Below are 21,809 nucleotides of genomic sequence, written 5' to 3'. Positions count from 1 at the left end.
ATAAATTTCCACATATCATAGGTTTGTGCTCTGGTTGCAGTTTAGTCTAACTGCATTGAACACTCCAGGCTACCCGTTAGAAGTTATTCCAATTTTAATATTCAGATGCTGTTTTGGAGGTGCTTCTGCTACAAGTGCAGCAAGGAGGATTTCTTTATTTGGGATCCCAGTACACCTTCAAAACAGAAGTACACAGTCTACTTGGCAGAAGATGTGGGTTGAGCAGCAAAAGGACATTGGCAAAAATGAGAAAAAAGGTTAATAAGTCTCTGGAAATCTGCCAAAGTAATTTACTATGCCATGTAGATGGGAAAATTGCGCAAATCCAAAAGGGTTTCATCTCGCCCCATTATACTATGATTGCAGCTGAATTCTAAGACCTCAGTTAACACCTCTTTCCAAGCTTTACATGCATGCCCATACTCTAGCAGGGCACACTTCATTATTGCCGCTTTAAAAATAGAACTGTTCAAAAATTTGTAAAAGTGAGCTCAGGAACCAACCTCACAATACAATGTACCTTCATAATTCATATTCATTTACTCGATAATTCATACTCATTTACTCGTGCACAGTTGGAATGCATGGTTAACATTTGAGTGTCCCTTATGTGCACTTCAAGCTTCCAAGAACTAAATTTAACTTTTTTGCTAGCAGAACAAGATGGCACCTAACAAACAGAAGCAAACCCAATCCAGCCAAGTTGAACAGACATCCTGGGGCACGAGAATATAGCAGAGTGGGCCAGGCAGAATTTGGAGGACTCCCCGAAGTTCAGGGGTTAAAATCTCACCCTTTTCACACATCATTCTTCTTCCCCTTACTCACTCATATATACATTCCAGGACACCACCATGACACACCTTATTAGCAATGTAACCTCTGACTGAAGGAGTGTCTTGCAGTCAGCATTCTAACACACGTTCCTTTTCTGTGACTTTCAATCAACCCAAGAGCCAACCACAGATCCCAGTACTGCTGAAGCAAATCAGCAACTCCTAGCATCCTGTATTACTCACTCCTTCCATAGCAAGCACAGACACAAGTATATACTTAAGGGACCCATAGCCTTGTTGTATCAAGTGTACTCAGCTGTTTCTTGATGTCACGTGGAGCGAACTGAATTGGCTGAAGACTGGCATGTGATGATGGGGACCTCAGAAGGAGGCCAAGGAAGATCACCCACTCGGCACTTCTGGCTAAAGATGTTTGCAAATGCTTCAGCCTTGTCTTTTGCACTCATGCGCTGGACTCCTCCATCATTGTGGATGGAGAAGTTCATGGAACCTCCTCCTCCTATTAATTGCTTAATTGTCTACCACCATTCACGACTGGATGTGGCAGGACTGCAGAGCTTTGATCTAATCCGTTGGTTGTGGGATTGTTTAGCTCTGTTAATAGCAAGCTGCTTCTGCTGTTTAGCATACATGTAGCTGTGCTGTAGTGTCACCTCATTTTCAGGTATGCCTGGTGCTGTTGCCAGTATGCTCTTCAACACTGGTTCAATGAAGAGTGTAAGTCATCTGGCTTGATGATGGTTATTCCAAAATTTTTTTTTTTTTTTTTTATAAACTGAATTCAAATTCTCAAACTGCCATGGTGGTATTTGACACATTCTCTGGATTATTAGTCCAGGCCTCTGGATTACAAGTCCAGTTGCATAACCATTATGCCATAATTGGTTTAAGAAATAGGAGCAGGAGTAGGCCATTTGAGCCTGCTCCACCATTCAATAAAATCATGGCTGATCTTCTACCTCATCTTCACTTTCCTGCACGATCCCCATATCCCTTGATTCCCTTAATATTCAAAAATCTATCGATCTTTGATTTGAATATACTCAACGACTGAGCATCCACAGCCCTCTGGGGTAGAGAATTCCAAAGATTCACCACCCTCTGAGTGAAGAAATTTCTCATCTCAGCCCTAAATGGCCGACCCCTTATTCAGAGACTGTGACCCCTGGTTCGAGACTCCCCAGCCAGGGGAAACATCCTCCCTGCATCTACCTCGTCAAGCCCTGTAAGAAATTTGTATGTTTCAATGAGATCACCTCTCATTCTTCTAAACTCTAGAGAATATAGGCCTGGTCTACTCAATCTCTCCTCATAGGACAATCCCGCCCCCCCCCCCCGCCATTCCAGGAACCAGTTTGGTGAACCTTCATTGCACTCCCTCTATGGCAAGTATATCCTTCCTTAGTCACTGATGCCTTATTACCTTTGTTACTCTCTGTCCCTTCCTGACCCATTCTGCTTATTTTTAACCAAAAATTCTACTCTGGAGCCTTGACATTTCTCTCTGCTTTTAAATTTACTCTTTCCTGAATCCTCCCACCCCGCTTCATTAGTTTAAAGCCCCGTCTACTGCCTTAGTTATTCAGTTCGCCAGGACGCTGATCACAGCGGAGTGGGGTCCATCCCAACGGAACAGCTCCCTCTTTCCCCAGTACTAGTGCCCCATGAACTGAAACCCCTTCCTCCCACACCAACCTTTGAGCCACGCATTTAAACCTCTAATCTGTTTGTCCCTATGCCAATTTGCACGTGGACAATCCAAAGATTATTCCCTTTGATATTCTGCTTTTTAATTTGGATCCTAGCTCCTCTAACTCCCTCAGCAGAACCTCATTTGTAGTTCTACCTATGTCGTTGGTTCCTACGTGGACCACGACAACTGGATCCTCCCCCTCCCACACCAAGTTCATCTCCAGCCACGAGGATGCATGGTATGGTTGCAGCATGTTACAGGATACACTGCAGCAACTTATTAAACTTACTTTGACAGCATTTCCCAGTCCCGCAACCTCTACCATCAAGAAGAACAAGAACAGCAATGTCATTTCATAGGAATACCATCACCTGCAAGATTTTCTGCAAGTCACACACCATCCTGACTTAGACATATATCGCTGTGTCTTCATCTGCACTGTATCAAAATCCTGGCATTCCATAGTAAACACCCTCACAGGAGCACCATCGTCAAAAGGACTACAGCAGTTCAGGTAGCTGGCCCACCACTACCTTTACAGAGTAATTATGGATGAGAGATAAATGCTGTCCATATCCCAAAAACAACTATTTTAAAATGTTGAGTTAATGTAGACACTAATGCTGGTTAAGGTGCTTGGATCCACTGTAATGTGTACATATGGAGAGGACCATTAATGCACTGAACAGCTGCAGCAGTTTACTGAAGATCTCCTTAATGAGATCCTGTGATATTGGTTGGAATAGTATTACGGCAGAAATATCTTCCTGATGATCAGGGTCTTACTCTGCCCTAGGCTGCAGGTAGGCTGCCAGCTCATCCTGCACAACTCCACTGTTAGGTGCTCTGAGTGGCAACATGCAGCAAACTACAATAATCTTGGAGATCCTGTTGGGGCTGTATTATAAGACACCCCCAAGATCTGCTTCAAGTCGTTGATAATGTGTTGAATAATGACTCGCTTGGTTGCACGGGCCTCACTCTGTTGCTGTTTGCAGTTGTTGCAATCTGTCTCTGATCTCAGAATCATAGATTATCACACAGAAACAGGTCATTTGGCCCATCAACATTTTTCTCCGCATAAACCATTTGGTCATAGATTGTCTTATATACAGCGTATTCATGGTGAGAAAGTTGTGAAATCATACTGGCAATAATTTGCATATAATTTTTATTGATTTCGTATTAAAATGAGGCTCATGGCCAGTTTGATCAAGAACACTCTAGGTCATTGAAAAGTGATGTGAAACACACAATGGGCACAAAGAGCAATCTCCATCCAATTTCTCAGCCCTAATTGAACGTTCCACTCCAGTGCCACCAGCCACAGCAACTGGGAAATCTGCTGTACAGAATCCTGCATTTTAGCAGTAGGTTTTTGCTCCAGTTTAATTACCTTAATTTATGTGCCATTATAAATTTAATGAGACAGTAGGTCTTTTATAGATGTTCGCAAGCTGAATACTGTATAAAACGTAAATAATGTCAGCAAAAGCAAAATACTGCAGATGCAGGAAACCTGAAATAAAAACAGAAAATGCTGGAAATACTCAGGTCAGGCAGCATCTGTGGAGAGAGAAACAGAGTTAACGTTTCGAGTCGATGACCTTTCCTAAGGCCATCGACTTGAAGATTGGCTAAGTTTGTCTCTTTATTATATACAGTAAACATTCTGACGAAAGGTCATCGACCTAAAACGTTAACTCAGTTTCTCTCTCCACAGACACTGCCTGACCTGCTGAGTATTGCCAGAATTTTCTGTAAATAATGTCAGGTCTGAATGACACTTCTTTTGTCGAGTTCAGTTCCCTCACAGAATCTTCAAATCTGGTATTTTAGTAGGTTGCTGTCAAGATTCTCAGGTCTCAAGTTCCAAGGATCTGCTTGCATTTCCCTCTTGGTAACATCACACTGCCTCTTGTACTTTTGCCTCAAGTTAATGAAGCTTTTATGCATGAATATGATTAAGCATCTTTCTGCTGGGTGAGCAATTTCAGCGTCAAAAGAATTAACATTTTAAATTTTTCACCGCGTGTCAGCATCAAGCACTCTCAGGTCAGCTGTTACTTGGGTTATAGAATAAAGCCTTTTGTCTATCACTGTACTCCATTTCATCTACAGAAGAGAACCATCTACTGCACAAGGTTGACAATTCCATTTCCTGCACGATATGTATACTGCGGCCCCTTGAGTAGGACTTGCAATTAATAATGCTAATCAAATACTAGGGTGCATCTTGAATGTGTTAGATTATTGGTCAAAACCAGTTACTCGAATCTTGTACATAATTCCTCCCCCCCGCCCCCCCAACCTTATCTTCGCTGAGATTTTACTGTGTTTATTCCCTCAGGAAACTAAATAAGAGAACGAACAAGTGCACAAACTACAGTCTGCTGGAATGAATGGTCTATTGGCCCTTCAGCATTCCATACTTTTTTTTTTTTTTTTTTAAGTTCAGTGCAGAACTGAAACTAACTTCGCAAATTTTAGCAAAATGGTCCTAAGAGTGGAAGAGGAGTTGCACTGTGCATATCCAATGTATAATCTTGCTCAAGAGAGTTTGATCTTTTCGTTCAAACATATAATCTTCTGAATTGCAGAGCTGCGCAACAAAACCAGAACACCATTTAAAAAGATTTCTACTGGATTAAAGTATGAAGCATGCACACAACATAATTTTGTAACCACACACTGCTATGAGCAAACCATATCCATAGTTAACTGACCACGACTGTCTTAGTGCAGACACTGTACTGACAGATCACTATGCACCATTAAGCAAATTTTCAGAACTGCAGTTGCAATGTTTCATTCAAATAGGGAATTGTCTTTCATGGAAAATAACTTTAAATTATTTCCAAAAATGGACCAATTACAGAACAATGTGCTGATACAAATGGAATGTTTTCAGATTAAAAGGTCCAGCAACCATGGTTCAGACCTGTACCCAGAACATTTTACATTCATGCCACCTTTTCTTTAGAGTGACTTCATCTAAACTGTTAACCTTTAACCTCCCAAACCTACGATTACTCAAATAGCATTAAACTTTGCCATAGTTTGAATGTAAATAAACTTACTGGTTTCTTTCCTACAATCAACTTCTCGACCTTCTGAACCTGGGACACATGATCCTCATTGGTTTTCAGTTCCCTTTTGCGGATTCGTTCATAAATTCCTATAAGCATTTCTCGAGGGATGTCTTCTCCATCATCCACCCCTGCAGGACACAACAATCCTGGTTAGTATCCTGTTTACTTCAAAAATGTAGTTATCTATCATACTTCTGTTCCTAAAGTTGCAGTGTGGTCCTCGCTTCAAAGTAATAGAAAGTAATCGGTACAGATTAGATTTTGCTGCTACAGTTGTGTACAGTAGAATTGTAAAACAGTTCATAAACTTCTCAATTTAATGCAAGTCTAGACTTAAAGAAAATGGTTACATTTTACCTGCAAAAATATAATCAGGGTGATAGTTAGTTGTGAGTGCTACAGTTAGCCTCAGTAGGAGGAAACTATCTAAGGTTCCTGCTCTTGACAGTTATCAAATTACCTCATTGGAAAGTGCATGTATATACTTGTCTAATGAGGAGCAGGATTAGGCGTGGGTGTTGTGACCTCTACTGGCTTGCTAACACTTGCTGTCTAGGCTCATGTATGCAAAGTTTCCAATTGGGTATGGTATTGGAGGTGATTAGTATCTATGGAATTGAACACGATCAGCAAACACTGCTTCTTAGAAGAGGAGAAGAGGACAAATGGCCAAAAAGATAAAATTCTGCGACTAGGAGTTCATAATTAATGTCATTGCATTAAAGGTTATTCATTATTTAGGTTTTTACAAGCCATCAATATACTCTCTGCAATCATGTGCAAATGGTTTTATGTCTTTGGGTTCTGAAGTACTCGTACAATCTTACAGCATAGGAGGCCATTAGGCCCATTATGCCTGTGCTGGCTCTTTGAAAGAGCTATCCAATTAGTCCCACTCCTCTCCGCTTTTTGCCCTGCAAATTTTTCCTTTTCAAGTATACATCCAATTCACCTACAGAGTTAGATATCAGTTTTTCAGTGTACATTTGTGCAGCTACCAATTACTTATGGACAGATATTAAGAAGGCAAAGTTTCCTGTATTACTAAAATTCAGGTTCTAGCTGTGGAACAGGTGACAAAGTTAGTAAAATGAACATTAACAGTGATTCATATTAAAACTCTTTAGGAGTTCTCTGTCTCATGATTGTGATTTTTCAAACATGTTGTCATTTGTAAATTTATTCATTTCGTGTACATTAGGTCCATCAGGAATTTTTTTTTTTTTTTTTAAATTGCAGCTGCTTTGAAATTTTGTATATTTTCCCTTCCTGGATTTCATAACTCACAAGATCAATGTTTGGGCCTGTAGCTGTCTATGCTGTCAATCAGAGTGATATGGGTACTTCATTTATCAATTACTGCCATAAGCATCTGATTATTGCACCTTCAGCAAACGTTTTCTATCTGATTCATACTTTTTTCCTCTTAGTTTCAGATAACTCCTAGTTGTAGGTGGAACAAAACAATTGTACCTATTTGCACTCTAGCTTTCCTATTAGGTGCTGTCTGTATTTTTCTTCCTCCTTTCATTACTTCTGTATCCAACTGCTCATCACCAGTCCAGGTCTACGTTCCATCATTGCTCCCAGTCATTCTATCATCTATATCCCTTTATCTTAACAAATTTGACTAACTCCAGGCTGAAGGCTCTAGTTCTACCCCCAAACACTCCCAATTTGTCTGCATGCCTTTCTTCAAGTACTTTCAAAGCTCTGCAACTTGTCTGTGTAATGTCAGTATCTCTGCAATTCTTCTTTCCACTTTCACCTTCTGCAAGCTAAACATCTAGCAAATATATATCCTTTAAGTAGTTGAACTTCAGAGACCACAATTTATTTTTCTACTTATCCAGTACACATAAATGGACTCAGCTGCAACACCATGGTTTGCATAAACAGGTGGGATATATTAACATTTTAAACACATTTGACAAATTACATCACAATTAAAATGAGAAAAAAATGAGAAAATAACTCTCTTTAAATTGAACAAATAGTTGACTATATGGGACAAAAGGTGAGCACAATGCCATTTTAATCTGACAACTGGTTTTCAACACTTCCAATGCTTTGGCTCAGCTTGTAGCCACTGTGCTAGTAGCTACAGACTATTCAAGCCGCTTTTATTTTGTTCTTTTAATTTAGATTCCAAGAGATCAGAGTCTGTGTTTATGCTGCTAAATAAATTTTCTGTAGCTCAGTGGCAGGATTATGCACCAAGGTAAAAGTGGATTTACAAGTCTGTTGCTGGGCTACAGAAAATAGATTACGCACCATAAATACCAGCCTCCAGACTCCGAGGACCTGAATTAAAACAATAGTCCGGATTTTCTGTTCCCCATGACGGTGTATGCACAGCAAGTTCCGGGTTTCTGCATGCGCGAAAACCTGAAACTTGTGATCTGTCAAGGTTTGCCTTGACAGATCTACCACACCAACACAAACATCACATTCACCGGCACAGAGTTGGGCTATTTGTCCAACTACTGCCCAATCCGAATCCTGGGAGCCAGCAGGATGTTTTTAAAAAAAATCGGGTTGGAGGCGTACTCCGGAGGTACACCTCCGACCTCAAATTCTGGCCCAATAGTTTAAAGGCAGCTTCAAAACAGTTACTCATTGGGTTATCTTTAGCACACAATCGTGTCTGCTGATTCTGCTGACAAGAACTTAACATCCATCCTATCGGTTTCCTTCATTATTTGGATCATGTTCCTCTCACCTTTGATTTTCCCCTTCTCCAATAAGAACAAACTGACATATTATTTATACAGGTTTGGAATTAATACATTTCTGTGCCATGCTACAATTATCAGTTTAAACACGTGGTGGCTTTAGACGGCTGGACTGCATGTATAAATTGATCTACAATGTAGTCACAGGAGTGGCCAGTAGTAACAAGAAAGTAACAATTCAAAGAAAGTATTTCAGTGCCACTAACCTCGCAAATTCTTGACAAAGTCCTCTAGTTTCATTTTGCGTTCTGGTTTCACATTGGGGCTATACATATCTGTGTTCAGCAAAATTATTGCAAAGGCTAGGATGAAGATGGTATCAGGATTTCGGAACTGTCGCACAACCCCAGAATTGCAGATACAGTAGCGTTGGCTACAATAGAAGGATTCAAGATATCGCATATTATATACGGTGAAATTATCATAATCGAGGTATCAGTAACAAGTACAATAGAGATTCCTCAGATCAAAGAAAAATTAAATGTCACAAGTAATCATCTATTACTCCAATTAGTACACACAGGTTTTATTTTTGGTATATATTTGCTGCTATGGTTTTATTTTCAAACTAGTAAATATGCTTGTGATGCAATAATAATGCCATTACATCCAGTGAAAATATCAGAAAGATGATCAATAATAGTTTTCAGTATTACAGATGTCACACTAGAACAACTTTATTACAGAATATACCTGTGATGGCCACATCAGTGAAAAAGAATTACTTCACTGCAGTAAAAGATCAAGGTGTGATATGTGTATACATGTGAGTGCATCAATGTACGTGTCCACCCACCAGGATCTCAACAACGTCCCTCAATACTGCTTGAAGTCACGCTAGCCCTTTTGTACCCATGCACTTAAACTTCGACAATGCGACTTCAACCCTGATGATGCTTAGAAAGCTGAATGGAGTTCACAAGAAGTCACAAACACCTTGTGAAGAACCGATGCAGAAGATCCCTGGCTTCAATCTTTCGCAAAGCTTATAGGCAACCTTAAACCGCATCTGCACAAACCATGGCAGCTGCAAATACTTGATGCAAAAATGGAGAATTAAAAAGGGAAAAGGAAAAAGAAATGGAAAAAAAACTTGTGTTTATACAACAGAAAACACTGGAAAAACTCAGCAGGCCAGGCAACATCCGTGGAGAGATTGAATGTTTGCAATTGGTTTTGTAAAAATAATCTTTTAAGTTACTTTGTATGATGTTTTACAATTTTTAAAATTCCCTTATGATGTCAGTTTTTATATCACAGGTTGCTCTTCCCACACACACAGTCCCTCCCTATGTCAAACATACACAGAATACAAGACGGATTGCATAGTCTATTAGATCACAGACATTAAGAAAGCCTTGCAATGGAACATACCCTTTCCTAGAGTCAAAGATGTGCAAAGTCAAGGGCTAATCTCAAAAAGTTGATAGGAATTCTCTTTTAGAACATAGTGGAAGGCATGGAGTCAACTGGACAGGACTTTATCCACTCCTACCTGCTTCATGCCCCAAGGTGCTGAAGCTCCTTGCCTCTGAGATCACCTTCCCCCTCCCAGCTGCTCCACATTTATATGATCTTTATTCCCCAAGATCCTCCCTCACATTTGAAATCCCACAGTAGTATTCAAATATTCAGCACATTGCTAATATGGCAAAGTAGTAAATGCTAAGAATATATCGGTCTTCTATGTTTTGATTTGTGTAAGTTTTTCATGGCACATAAAGATGAAACCGACCCCCGTGCCAGCCTCTTTCATTGAAATATCCAAATTATCTCTTGCTGATGACACAGAGGAAGCAATTTGTTAAGATTTCTTAGCTTCTTTGCATTAGGTTGGGAAATTCCTATTCTAGAGTACACTTTCACTGAGTTTTTAGCAAGAATGAAACTGAGAAATGTAACCGTCACCTGGCCGGGAATAGGTGGGGGTAGAAAAAACAGAAGGAAGAGCTTGCCCAGGCAGGAAAGAAAGGAGATAAGTTAGATTACTTATTAAGAAACTAGATGAGCAAGGGAATAAGTCCAGGAATGGAGCAGGCTGGGGGAGTGAGAAGCTATTGTCAAATGGCCATAAAATCGAAGCTTCCTAGGGGAACGTATCTTACCCAGTATAAATTGCAGCTAATGGCACGTATACAAAGTACAAAATCAAATGTGTTGATCCATAAGGCCTCCAACTTTTACAGCAACATTAATAACACAAAAGATTTTGATCAAATTTAATAGGGACATTTACTGGGCTAGTCACACAATGGATACAACAGAAAACCTGAAATGACCCCATTGATCATTACAGTAAATTTTTATTGAAATATTGTATTGTAATTCAGATAAGTGATTAAACGATGAGCTCAGAAGTTGCGTTATTTACAGACTGGTGTGTTTGAGGTTGAGAACAATATTTGTAACTATAGTGTGGAAAGTTCATGGAATTTTCATATGAAATGGTTTGATCACATCTATTATTAATAAATAATAATCTAAATGATGAATGATTAATAATTAATTTTCATTTTATTTGAAGTCGCAACCAGAATTTCAATAATAAATCTCTTGATATTTGAATAAAATGAGCACCAACAGCTTTGCTTTTCATTTGTATTGTGCAGCAATGGTCCTGCTAAAGAATATTAGTTTTATTAGAAAACAAACTTATTCAGGGCAATGAAACAAGGTGCAACCCAACTTAAAACTCTGTTGCCGAGTTACTTAGAGTCACAGAGGAATAAACTTGATTGCCTTTGCATGTGGTAAGTATTCAATAATGCTCATCATTTGATGTTAAAAATTAGGTGGACCATGAACCACAATACCTGAAAGCCTCAATGAGACGTTCTACTTTCTGAGCTTCTCCTTGGACCCGAATGTGTGCCTGGAACTTTCGAAGGGCTTCATCTAATTCCATTCCTGAAAAATCCATCTCATCAACAACACAGCTGAAATAAAACATACACCAGTGGTTACTTGGCGTGATTTAAAAATATGGAAAATATTCTGGTATTTATAGTACAAAAAAGACCTCAAGTGTGAATATTTTTGTAATATACTTCACTAATCAAAAAAAAGTTGTTTAAAAATTACATTTTGAAATACTGCTAATATTGCTCAGTATTTATTATTGTCATTCAAGTAGCAGATATATTCAGGGCCTAGGGTTCTGCAATTATGTGGCTGCAGAAACTGTCCTGGAATTTTGACCCCACCATATTTTTCTTCAACAGTTTACCCTTCATAACAAAGCCACCTAGGTCCCACTCAATGGAATTACTTGTCTAAATCAGTCTATCCCCTTCTCGTCCTTTACGTCGCTCCTTAAAATCCACCTAATTGACCAAGCTTTAGGTCACCCGTCCTAATATCTCCTCGTGTGACTCAACGTCGGTTTTCCTGCACACGGTTGTGAAGCAGAGAGCATTGGAATCGTCAGGTCTGGAGCTAACAAAGGCATGGATGAGGGAAAATATAAGCTTGCATCTTACTTAGCCTTACAAAGAATTTTTATGCATCTATGTATTTGACCTTAATATTTTGAGGAAGTGCCATCCCAAGTAAACTGTGAAAAGCCTTTAGATGTAGTATCTATTCTAATGGAAAGCCTTTGCACAAATTCAAACTAAAAGGAACATAATTCTAGAAGTCTACTGAATGTGAAAAGCCATCTGAATGTAACCAAGGGTTCCAACAATGGGCTTGGGTATCTGATCAGAAACAGACTCATGAGAAATTAACAAGGATCAAGACTCCAGATAGCAAATTAATTATTTCTTACAATCCAAGTGTGTGGTGCTTTCTATTTTGCCTTAAATCCTTTTGCTGCACTTACTAGCATTCTGCATCGCATCAACCGAGAGCATGGCAGGATTAAAGGAATTATGCAAGAACAGATCCTTAGTTGTGAAGTTAGAGAGAAGTGGCCCAGCCATCTGTCCTGCGTTCCATACTGACTCCAATTTATATCAACAACTAAGGTTCAGAAACTCAATGAACGTTGGTCACATTTGCAGATCATACTAAATTTAGGCAGGGTGGGGGCAGCCAACTCTGATGAGGCAACCATAGACAAGCTTTTGTTTTAAAAACAATTTACTTGCATAGTAACATTTATTACAGTATTTTGTTGGACTGGAATGCTAAATTTTGTCTCCTGTCATTTGTCTTTAGTGAGTGAACTCAGAACAGGACATAATGAATATTGACATTCAAATTGCAGGTCTATAAGCCTGCATAAAATTGAAGTAATGTAATCCCAAGGAAATAGTAAATACTAATTAGGACTTAGTGCTTTAATTAGTCATTGTTCCCCCACTGTCCTGCTTCAGGCATTGTAACATGTAACAGAAAGGGAGTTTGGTCACATTTCACATCATAAGAAAATCTCCATCAATTTAATAACTATTTATGAGATAGGACTTGAAATTTGCTGTTTCTACAGGCTTAGTTTTTCTGGGTTGAGGCTAGAATCCACATGTCTTATGGTTGTCGGGAAACGGCTATTGTGTAGGAATGATAGCTATTGCATTGATTGTATATGTGAATATATTTTGATTGCAAACTCATTAATATATACAACTCAATTAAGTAATCACTGGACACAACCGAATGCTTTGTTCTGTGAAGAGCCACTGGAGTCAAAAGGGTGTGTTGAAAGCAGATGACAAGTGAATGTGTGTCTAGCTTTTATTTGGCTGACACACCAGGGAGCGTGTGTGCATGTGTATTCTATAGATGATTGACAGCTTTATTTAATTATGAAAAATACATATTTGCCTTTGTCCCATATTGCACTTTGAGAGCTGGAAGGTATATATCCTCCAAGCCTATTGTAACTCTAGTTCTTCTGGGCCTACTGAGATAGAGGTGCACACCAGTAGACTCTTAGGGTGTAGATTAATCTTAATGTATAAATTTGTCATTGGTCCAGGTTAGGTTAGCCAAGATAGTGAAGTGTTGCGTTTTTAAAATTTTTGTACTCAAGGAAAAAGTGTAAGTTACAATTTCTGTAACATGAAACATACCTTTCTGCTATTGTTAACTTTCATTTTTAATAAACCAGCTTAGTAGTTTGTAGCCTGTGTTGTACGGTCTGGCAGTGTGTCTATTCTTCCACTATCTGAAGAATAGGAGGTTGTCAGAGGGCTCATCTCAACTTCAGTGAGCTAATTACAGTAATATAGATTTCTGCTTGACTCCTGGGCGGAATTACCAGGTGTATTATAAAATTATACTTTTGTTCAAATGGAGTGAGGACTCATTGTTGAGAGTGTTCTTTGGTGCTGACTATGAGGGAATACTTGGTTTAAGTTTTAAAAATGCAACATACACATACAAAATGTAATGCTCAGGATAATATTTTACAGATACAGCTCTCAACAGCAGTGAGCCGAATCAACAGATAATAAAATGAGTATTAAAAAAATAGGAAGGCAATAGAATGGTAGATAGCAGCAAAAAGCATCCAATATATACAGGAAACTTTGTGCTATCCGGCACCGACGGGACCGAGCTGCTGCCATTTCCTCAAAACTGCCGTACACTCCAGAGCTAAAATCTCTGTATGAATCAACAAACCCTGTTGCTTAGCAACAGCCTCTAAACAGTCGGCAAGCGTCTCTGTAGCGTCTCTAGCTGAAGCTGTTGCTTAGCTACAGACGTTGCAGAGCTTGACTGTTCAAAAAAAAAAGAAAAGAAACGAAAAGAATAAAAAACGGCTCCTGATTTTTGCCGGTGGCTCGAGCTTGCCGGACGGTTTGCCTCCGGATAACACAAAGTTTCCTGCATATATTTTTTAGCTTTGTATGCAGCAGACCAGTTAAGCCTTTCAAAGACCAAGTGGGGTAGAAACATAAAAGCATCAGGAAATTGCAGAGTTGTCAAAACAAATTATTTATATCGTTCTTCACAAATCAAGACTGTAGCCAAATTCCAGATCCTGTCATTTTAGCTCAGGAATCTAACATATAGGTCAAATTCAACCCAACCAATTGCAGCCCCATCAGCCTACTCTCAGTCATCAGCAAGTGATGGATGGAGTTGTCAACAGTGCTTTGAAGCGGCACTTACTCACCAATAACCTGCTCACCGACGTTCAGTTTGGATTCCGCAAAGACCACTCTCGGCTCCAGACCTCATTATAGACTTGGTCCAAACATGGACAAAAGAGCTGAATTCCAGAGGTGAACTCAGAGTGACTGCCTTGACATCAAGGCAGCATGTGAATGAGTGTGGCAACAAGGAGCCCTAGTAAAAGTGATATCAGTGGGTATCGGGGGGAAACTCTCCAGTGGCCGGAGTCATACCTGTATGAAGGAAGATCGTTGTGGTTATTGGAGGCCAATAATCTCAGCCCCACATCGCTGCAGGAGTTCCTCGGGGCACCGTCCTTGGCTCAATTATCTCAGTTGCTTTATCAATGACCTTACGTCCATCACAAGCTCAGCACTCATCAGCCCAAGCCTGGATGTTGTCCAGATCCTGTTGCATGCGAACACGGACTACTTCATTATCTGAGCAGTCCTTTTTTTCCTGAATGGAGCTGAACACTGTGTAATCATCAGCAAACTGACAGGCACTCTATCCACCAGCTTAAACATTCACTCCCTCCACTACCAGCATACCATGTCTGCCGTGTGTACGATCTACTGGATGCACAACAGCAAGTCGCCAAGGCTTCTTCAGCAGCACCTCCCAAACCTATGATGGCCACCACCTAGAAGGACAAGGGTAGCAGGTACATGGAAATACCGTCAGCTTTAAGTTCCCCTCCAAGTCACACACCATCCCAACTTGGAGATAAATCCTTCATCATCGCTGGATCAAAATCCTGGAACTCCCTGCCTAACAACATTGTAGGAGTACCTTCATCACAAAGGACTGCAGCAGTTCAAGGCGGCCCACCACCACCTTCTCAAGGGCAACTGGGGTTGGGTAATAAAATGCAGGCCTAGGCTCACACTTCAGTACAGTACTGAGAGAAAACTGCATTGTTTGAGGTGTCATATTTTGAACGATATGTTAAATCAAGACCTGTCTGTTTGTTCAGGTGGATGTAATAGATTCCACAGCACTGTTCAGAGGAGCAGGGAACTCTCCCAGCTAATGGTCAGCATTCTTTCCTCAACTACCAAACACAGATTACTTGGTCCAAGGTAGAAAACACAGAGGGCTGAGTATTTTCAAACTGGTGAAGCTCATGATTCTTTTCTGTGCAATACTTACTCAAGTACATCTCGGTTGAACTGCTTCTGCCGATTGCCTAAAAACTCGCCAATCATCTGCCTGCTAAGGCCTTTCCTCTGAAGGAGGAAGTGAGCAACACCAACAGGGGTATCAGGAACAAATCCACGCTCAATCAGATACTGCACACCTTTCTCAGGTTTTCTGTACAAGAAAAATGAAAATTAGAGAGTTAGACTTTCCAGATATATTATTTGTGTGCTGAAATATATCAAAGAAACAAAATATTTATCTTACAATGTGATTGTACATCCACATTTTGAAACCTGTCAACAAGGATGCACATGCAAACCAACACACAATACTGAAACACCATTATCTCCAGGTTCCCCTCTAATTTACACATCCTGACTTGGACATATATTACCACTGTTTCACCATCATTGGGTCAAAATTCTGGAATTCCCCACCTAACACCATTGAGAGAGCACCATAAAAAGGAGTGCAGCAGTTCAAGGAGAAGACCCAACAACATCTTCTCAGCGCAACTAGGGATGGGCAATAAATGTCAGCACCACCTTCATTTAGAATAACATGGATCTCAATCTGGAAGCACCTGGATGACGAAAAGCTAGTACTGGCAGAGTGTATGATAGGACCCACCTGACTTACTTTTGCCAGCTTAGATGCTGGACTGATTCAAAGACACTGGAAATCAATAACCACTTCAGAATACACAAGCCCCCTTCCAAGGAGATATTAGCAAACTTACAACTGTAGTTACTCCTTCTAAAAGCTGCCTGAAGAGTTTGAATTTTAAATCCCTATTTATTTCATAAATGGTAAATCTCTAACCTTAATAAAAAGGAAAAGTAAGTGACATTTGGCTTTATCCATCGTCAGTATTTTGGGAGCAGATTCGGTCCTAACCTATTGCTTAACCTGGAATTCATAATTGCAGTCTACAGTATGGAATTGATCTTTGAATAAAGCAGCAGCGTCAGGTATGATTGTAACTGGGATAGGCAATGAGCGCGCATCAGGAAGTAAAGCAGCATCTTTCAGCCAGATCCTTTGAGGCCGCAAATCATCTTCTGGAGTTTGAGTTTGCACTGCAACAGCTGATTTGGCACCCAAGGGTATAATTCGTATGCCTGGCTACTTCCTGGATACTCCCCATGCTGTAAATCATGGGAGCGGCTCAAAGTGCTAATGGGAAATACAGTAATACAATTTCCATATCTTAACAAGGGGTATTCTTTTTTTTATTTCAATAGTGTGTACTTTGGACAGAATACACTCCGTCCCACCCTTCCTTCTCATTTAATGCAGTATTAAAGATATTGGCCCAGAAATTCGGGTCTCCACGGGTGAGTACGCATGGGGTACTCACCCGTAAGTGCCGGTTTCATGCATGCACTGCGCATGCGCGGGAAACCGGCACTTCCATTCCCCTGAAAGAAGGGGTTCAGAAGTCGAACGCATGCGCAGGAGAGGCAGCGCGTGCGCATCGAACTTACGTTTTTTTTTTTTTTTTTTTTTGCAGGTTTTCCCGGGAGGGCAAGTCTCCAGAAGTTAGACATGTAAAAAGCAGTCGCAAGGCCTGCTTTTTACAAGGTAAGTGGTGAATTAATTAAAATTAAAACATTTTTTCCACAGGTTTATTATTTTTAAATACTTTAAAGAAAGGTAAGTTTATTTTTTAGCCCAGTTAGAAAATGTAATTAATTTTTTCAAAAATTTAAATTATTGTTTAAAATAGTTATTTCATGTAATTTATAGTTTATTTTAAAAATGTTACTTTTAAATTTTTTTGTTGTTGAAGATTTAGTGATGTTTTGGGGCTTTTATAGGTTTGACAGGTCCTGTCAAACTTATGAATGAAGCATTCTCTGCTACCGTTGGCTCTCCATGGCCCACGTGATCCCAGGGGACGCCTCGAACTAACTGCGCCCCTGGGATATGCAAGCACTGCGTGCCGGCAGTTGGAGGAGGCCCAGGATCGGAATCCCACGCGGGCCCACAGCTTAACAGTCGGCACAGTAGGTAAGTGCAGGTCGGGGGCTTGCACCCGCGGGAAGCCCCCGACCTGAATTTCTGGGCCATTACTAGACCCCTGCTTCAGTGCTGTGCTGCTGCTCCTTGCATTGGTAGAGACAGCTTCTGACAAAACTACATGCACCTATTTATCCATGTTCTAAACTTATGCTGCTTTCAGTATCACAATTCTATATCCTTCTGATTGAAATTAAGTGATTGAGAAGGCTTGGCAGGACAATCAGAAAGTAGGGCGAAAGGAAGCAGTGAAAAATTGCAGTTTTGTGCACTGTTTAAGATTTCAGGTCTTGTCAGGTACAACTCACTTCCATCTCAATAAATGCGCTTCTGCAGATTGAAAGGCACGAATCATTAATGCAGCATTCCGGAGTATAACTGGGACGGACACATGTACATTAGAGCTGTAATAATAGAGATAAATTAGTTCTGAACTTGTACTGCCTGAATTCCATTGAAATCACTATTAAATTCACAATGTTCATACCTTGCCTCATGTGCTCTTTGTGGGAGAGAAAGGAGGGGGAAAATTATCATCCTTTTGTATACTGCATACATTTGTCAGGTGAACAAAAGCAAAATGGAATATTATTTCTGACAGGCTAAAAATGCCAGTGCCTTGTACCAGTAATATCTTTACACAGATTAAGAAACAAATGCTTATTTCTATTTTTGATGAATACATACTTTGGTATTTTCAATTGCTTTATTCCCCTTCCTTCCATTCCGCCAAGACTACACCTATTATGCACTTTCCCCAGTTGACCTTCTCGCAGGCCTCTGCCAATGCTGCTTTGTAGCCAACCATTACAATGTCCACGACAGCAGCCTAGGGAGATTAACACTTCAATCTTTCCTTGCTTCTGATGAGAAAGTGACCACCTCCACCCCACTCAAAGGCAGCACAGCTGATATCTGAAACCCAGCATGGGAATGGTGTATGATGGGTGCTCCACAGAACAGCAATATGCTGTGCCAGAGAAGTACAGAACAGCAGTTTTGCTTAAAGGAAGACAGATATTTCATCTGCCTGTGTCTTTGTACAATTCCAGCATGGCTACCACACAGCAGGCAGCATCCTTCTGTGGTATCCCAAATGACTGTCTAGAATAGTGCATACTTTTACTGCAAGATACAGCAGAATCAATCCACAACAGCAAGGTGACTCTGACAGCCAGTGTTGGTGACAAAGCTGTACTTTTCCTAAATTGACAGCACACATTAACGATAACTTTTCAGAATATGCCCACTTATCAATTTTGCCATACTATCATGCAGGAAGGATGTTCCCGATGGCAGGGAAGTCCAGAACCAGGGGTCACAGTCCAAGGATAAGGGGTAAGCCATTTAGGACAGAGATGAGGAGGAATTTCTTCACCCAGAGAGTGGTGAACCTGTGGAATTCTCTACCACAAAAGGCAGTTGAGGCCAATTCATTAAATATATTCAAGAAGGAGTTAGATATATTTCTTAAAGCTAAAGGGATCAAGGGATTTGGGGAGAAAGCAGGGACAGGGTACTGAATTTGGATGATCAGCCATGATCTCATTGGGTGGCGGAGCAGGCTCGAGGGGCCGAATGGCCTACTCCTGCTCCTATCTTCTATGTTTCTATGTTACCTATTAGTGGGCACAAAAATAAACCTGAGGTGTTGCACATTGAAAAAGGAATGCACAACTTGAAGTTTGAAGACCATTAATTGGATACCTTGGTTTTGGACTATAATATTGTGAATCCTGACAACCATTTTAGATGCATGACAGATACAGCAGCCCTGATATTCACTGGGGTGGTGCTTCAGAGTGGGGGAGTGGGGAAGGAGCTTTAACTGCAGAGAGTGCATGTTTTTTTTAAATAAAGAGATTCTGGAAGCCAGCCTGATTGACAGGCTTGGCTGCCTGCCAAGTGGGGAAATCCTGCAGCACAAGGCTGCAGTCCAAGAATAGGTAGGTTTAGTGGCTGTTGGGGGTAGAGATCGTGGTGGGGTGGGGGTGGGTAGAACGTAGTTGGGAGGGTCGGGAGTGATCAGAATCCTCACAGACACGCAGAGTCTAAACCAGGAAGTATAAATTAGATTTAATTCATGTACAGAAAGCAACATAGAGGGAAAGAAAGATGGGATTAAGAGAGATACAAAAAAGACAGAAAAAGTAAAAACATTTAAATTAAAAAAAAAAATCTCCAACACTAATTAAATTCTGAAGAAAGGAGACTCCACACTTGTAAAATTAAATTTTCAGTGCCAGAGAGGTTGCTTGGCAATAATTATGACTCATCATGCGTTAAAAATTCACTTACACATGAATGCACCAGCCCTAACTTTTTCTGGCATGTTTAGTGGGTAACTAGTGGTTAAGTACAGCAACTTCACGCCCTTACATGGATTTCAATACCGAATCCATCAGCAAGGTACTGTAATAGTGTAGCCTGTGGAGGAGCAGGATAACTCGGATTGCAACTTCTGATTTCCGCATTTAACAGGGCATGTGTGTACTCAGGAAGTTGCTTTTCGATTTACTCCATAACAGTAAGCACCGATAGCCTCACCGTTATTCTCAACACAAAATCCAGGCCAATGTCTCAGATGCAATGATGCGCTATATATAAGGCAGCAATTGCAGGCATCAGAACTAACCTCAATCCTATCCTCATCGGACATAGACTTCCAGCAGATGTTGCTTAATAACAAACAGAAGCTGGAGCCTTGGTTAATTTTCTCCTCTCGTATACTAGGAGTGCTAAACCAATTGTGTGTTCCACCCCAACTGAGATCACCTAACTCATTCATAAGTGGGAATTGAACCCTAGACCATGATGATCTGTATACACACTAGATAAAACATTTGAGTCAGCAGAGGAGCTTAATAAAGACAAATTTAATTGAAAGCTAGATTTTCATTTAATCAATTTCCTCGAGCTTTTTTTAAAAACGAATTTCCATTCTCATTAATGCATTTTATACAGGGTAAAGTACAGCAACTGCTTGCTGTTATCGTAGATCAACTTCACTGGAATCATAAAGCATGCGTATTACATCGATCAGTAAGGAAAGGATAAGCCAGGAAATTGTAGGACAGTTAAAGAGAATTGGTGGATATTGAACATATGGATTTCAGAGGTGCTTGATAAGGTGCAACATAACAACTTGCCTTAGAAGAGACTTTTATGAACATTAAGACAAATGTTATTAAAAAGAACATAGCCACACGCATAGAAAGGTGGCTTGGATTAACAGAACAGGGATATCTCGGAAAGCAGCTACATAGGTTTTTAAAAGCTGGACTGAAACATAGAAGATAGGAGCAGGAGTAGGCCATTCGGCCCCTCGAGCCTGCTCCGCCATTCAATGCGATCATGGCTGATCATCCAAAGTCAGTACCCGGTCCCTGCCTTCTCCCCATATCCCTTGATCCCTTTAGCCTTAAGAATTATATCCAACTCCTTCTTGAATATATTTAATGAACTGGCCTCCACCGCCTTGTGGTAGAGAATTCCACAGGTTCACCACTCTCTGGGTGAAGAAATTCCTCCTCATTTCTGTCCTAAATAGCCTACCCTTTATCCTTAAACTGTGTCCCCTGGTTCTGGACTCCCCGACCATCGGGAACATCCTTCCTGCATCTAGTCTGTCCAGTCTTGTCAGAATTTTATAAGTTTCAATGAGATCACCTCTCATTCTTCTAAACTCCAGCGAGTACAAGCCCAATCGACCCAATCTCTCCTCATACGTCATTCCTGCCATCCCAGGTATCAGCCTGGTGAATCTTCGCTGAACTCCTTCCATGGCAAGAACATCCTTCCTCAGATAAGGCGACCAAAACGGCACACAATACTCGAGATGTGATCTCACTAAGGCCCTGTACAACTGCAGCAAGACATCTTTGTTCCTGTACTCGAACCCTCTCGCTACGAAGGCCAACATACCATTTGCCTTCTTAACCGCCTGCTGCACCTGCATGCTTACCTTCAGCGACTGGTGCACAAGTACACCCAGGTCTCGTTGCACTTCCCCTTCTCCCAATCTATTGCCATTTAGATAATAATCTGCGTTCCTGTTTTTGCCACCAAAGTGGACAACCTCACATTTATCCACGTTCTATTGCATCTGCCATGTTTCTGCCCAATCACCCAACATGTCCAAATCATCCTGGAGTTTCTCGACATCTTCCTCACAGCACACACGCCCACCCAGCTTTGTGTCATCTGCAAATTTGGAGATATTACATCTAGTTCCCTTGTCTAGATCATTAATATATAGTGAACA

General features: G+C 40.6%; 1 protein-coding gene across 5 annotated transcripts in view; it reads right to left on the bottom strand.

The window, feature by feature from the left end:
• The window catches only part of iqsec1b (IQ motif and Sec7 domain ArfGEF 1b), a 627,464-nt gene that overhangs the window by 23,303 nt on the left and 582,352 nt on the right, over positions 1 to 21,809 (bottom strand). For all 5 annotated transcript variants that reach the window (XM_086001715.1, XM_086001719.1, XM_086001716.1 and 2 more), the window contains 4 exons: positions 15,533 to 15,694; positions 11,131 to 11,253; positions 8,524 to 8,690; positions 5,571 to 5,710 (listed from right to left, as the gene is read on the bottom strand). In XM_086001715.1, the coding sequence (XP_085857841.1) occupies positions 5,571 to 5,710; positions 8,524 to 8,690; positions 11,131 to 11,253; positions 15,533 to 15,694 (592 nt within the window). The remainder of the gene's footprint in view (positions 1 to 5,570; positions 5,711 to 8,523; positions 8,691 to 11,130; positions 11,254 to 15,532; positions 15,695 to 21,809) is intronic.

The sequence above is a fragment of the Somniosus microcephalus genome, chromosome 11 (assembly GCF_052327205.1).
Source record: "Somniosus microcephalus isolate GS21.2 chromosome 11, FLI_Smic_1.0, whole genome shotgun sequence".
Taxonomy (NCBI): Eukaryota; Metazoa; Chordata; class Chondrichthyes; order Squaliformes; family Somniosidae; genus Somniosus; species Somniosus microcephalus.
The sequence above is the reverse complement of the archived record's forward strand: the minus strand, read 5'-3'. Positions and strand labels throughout refer to the sequence as shown.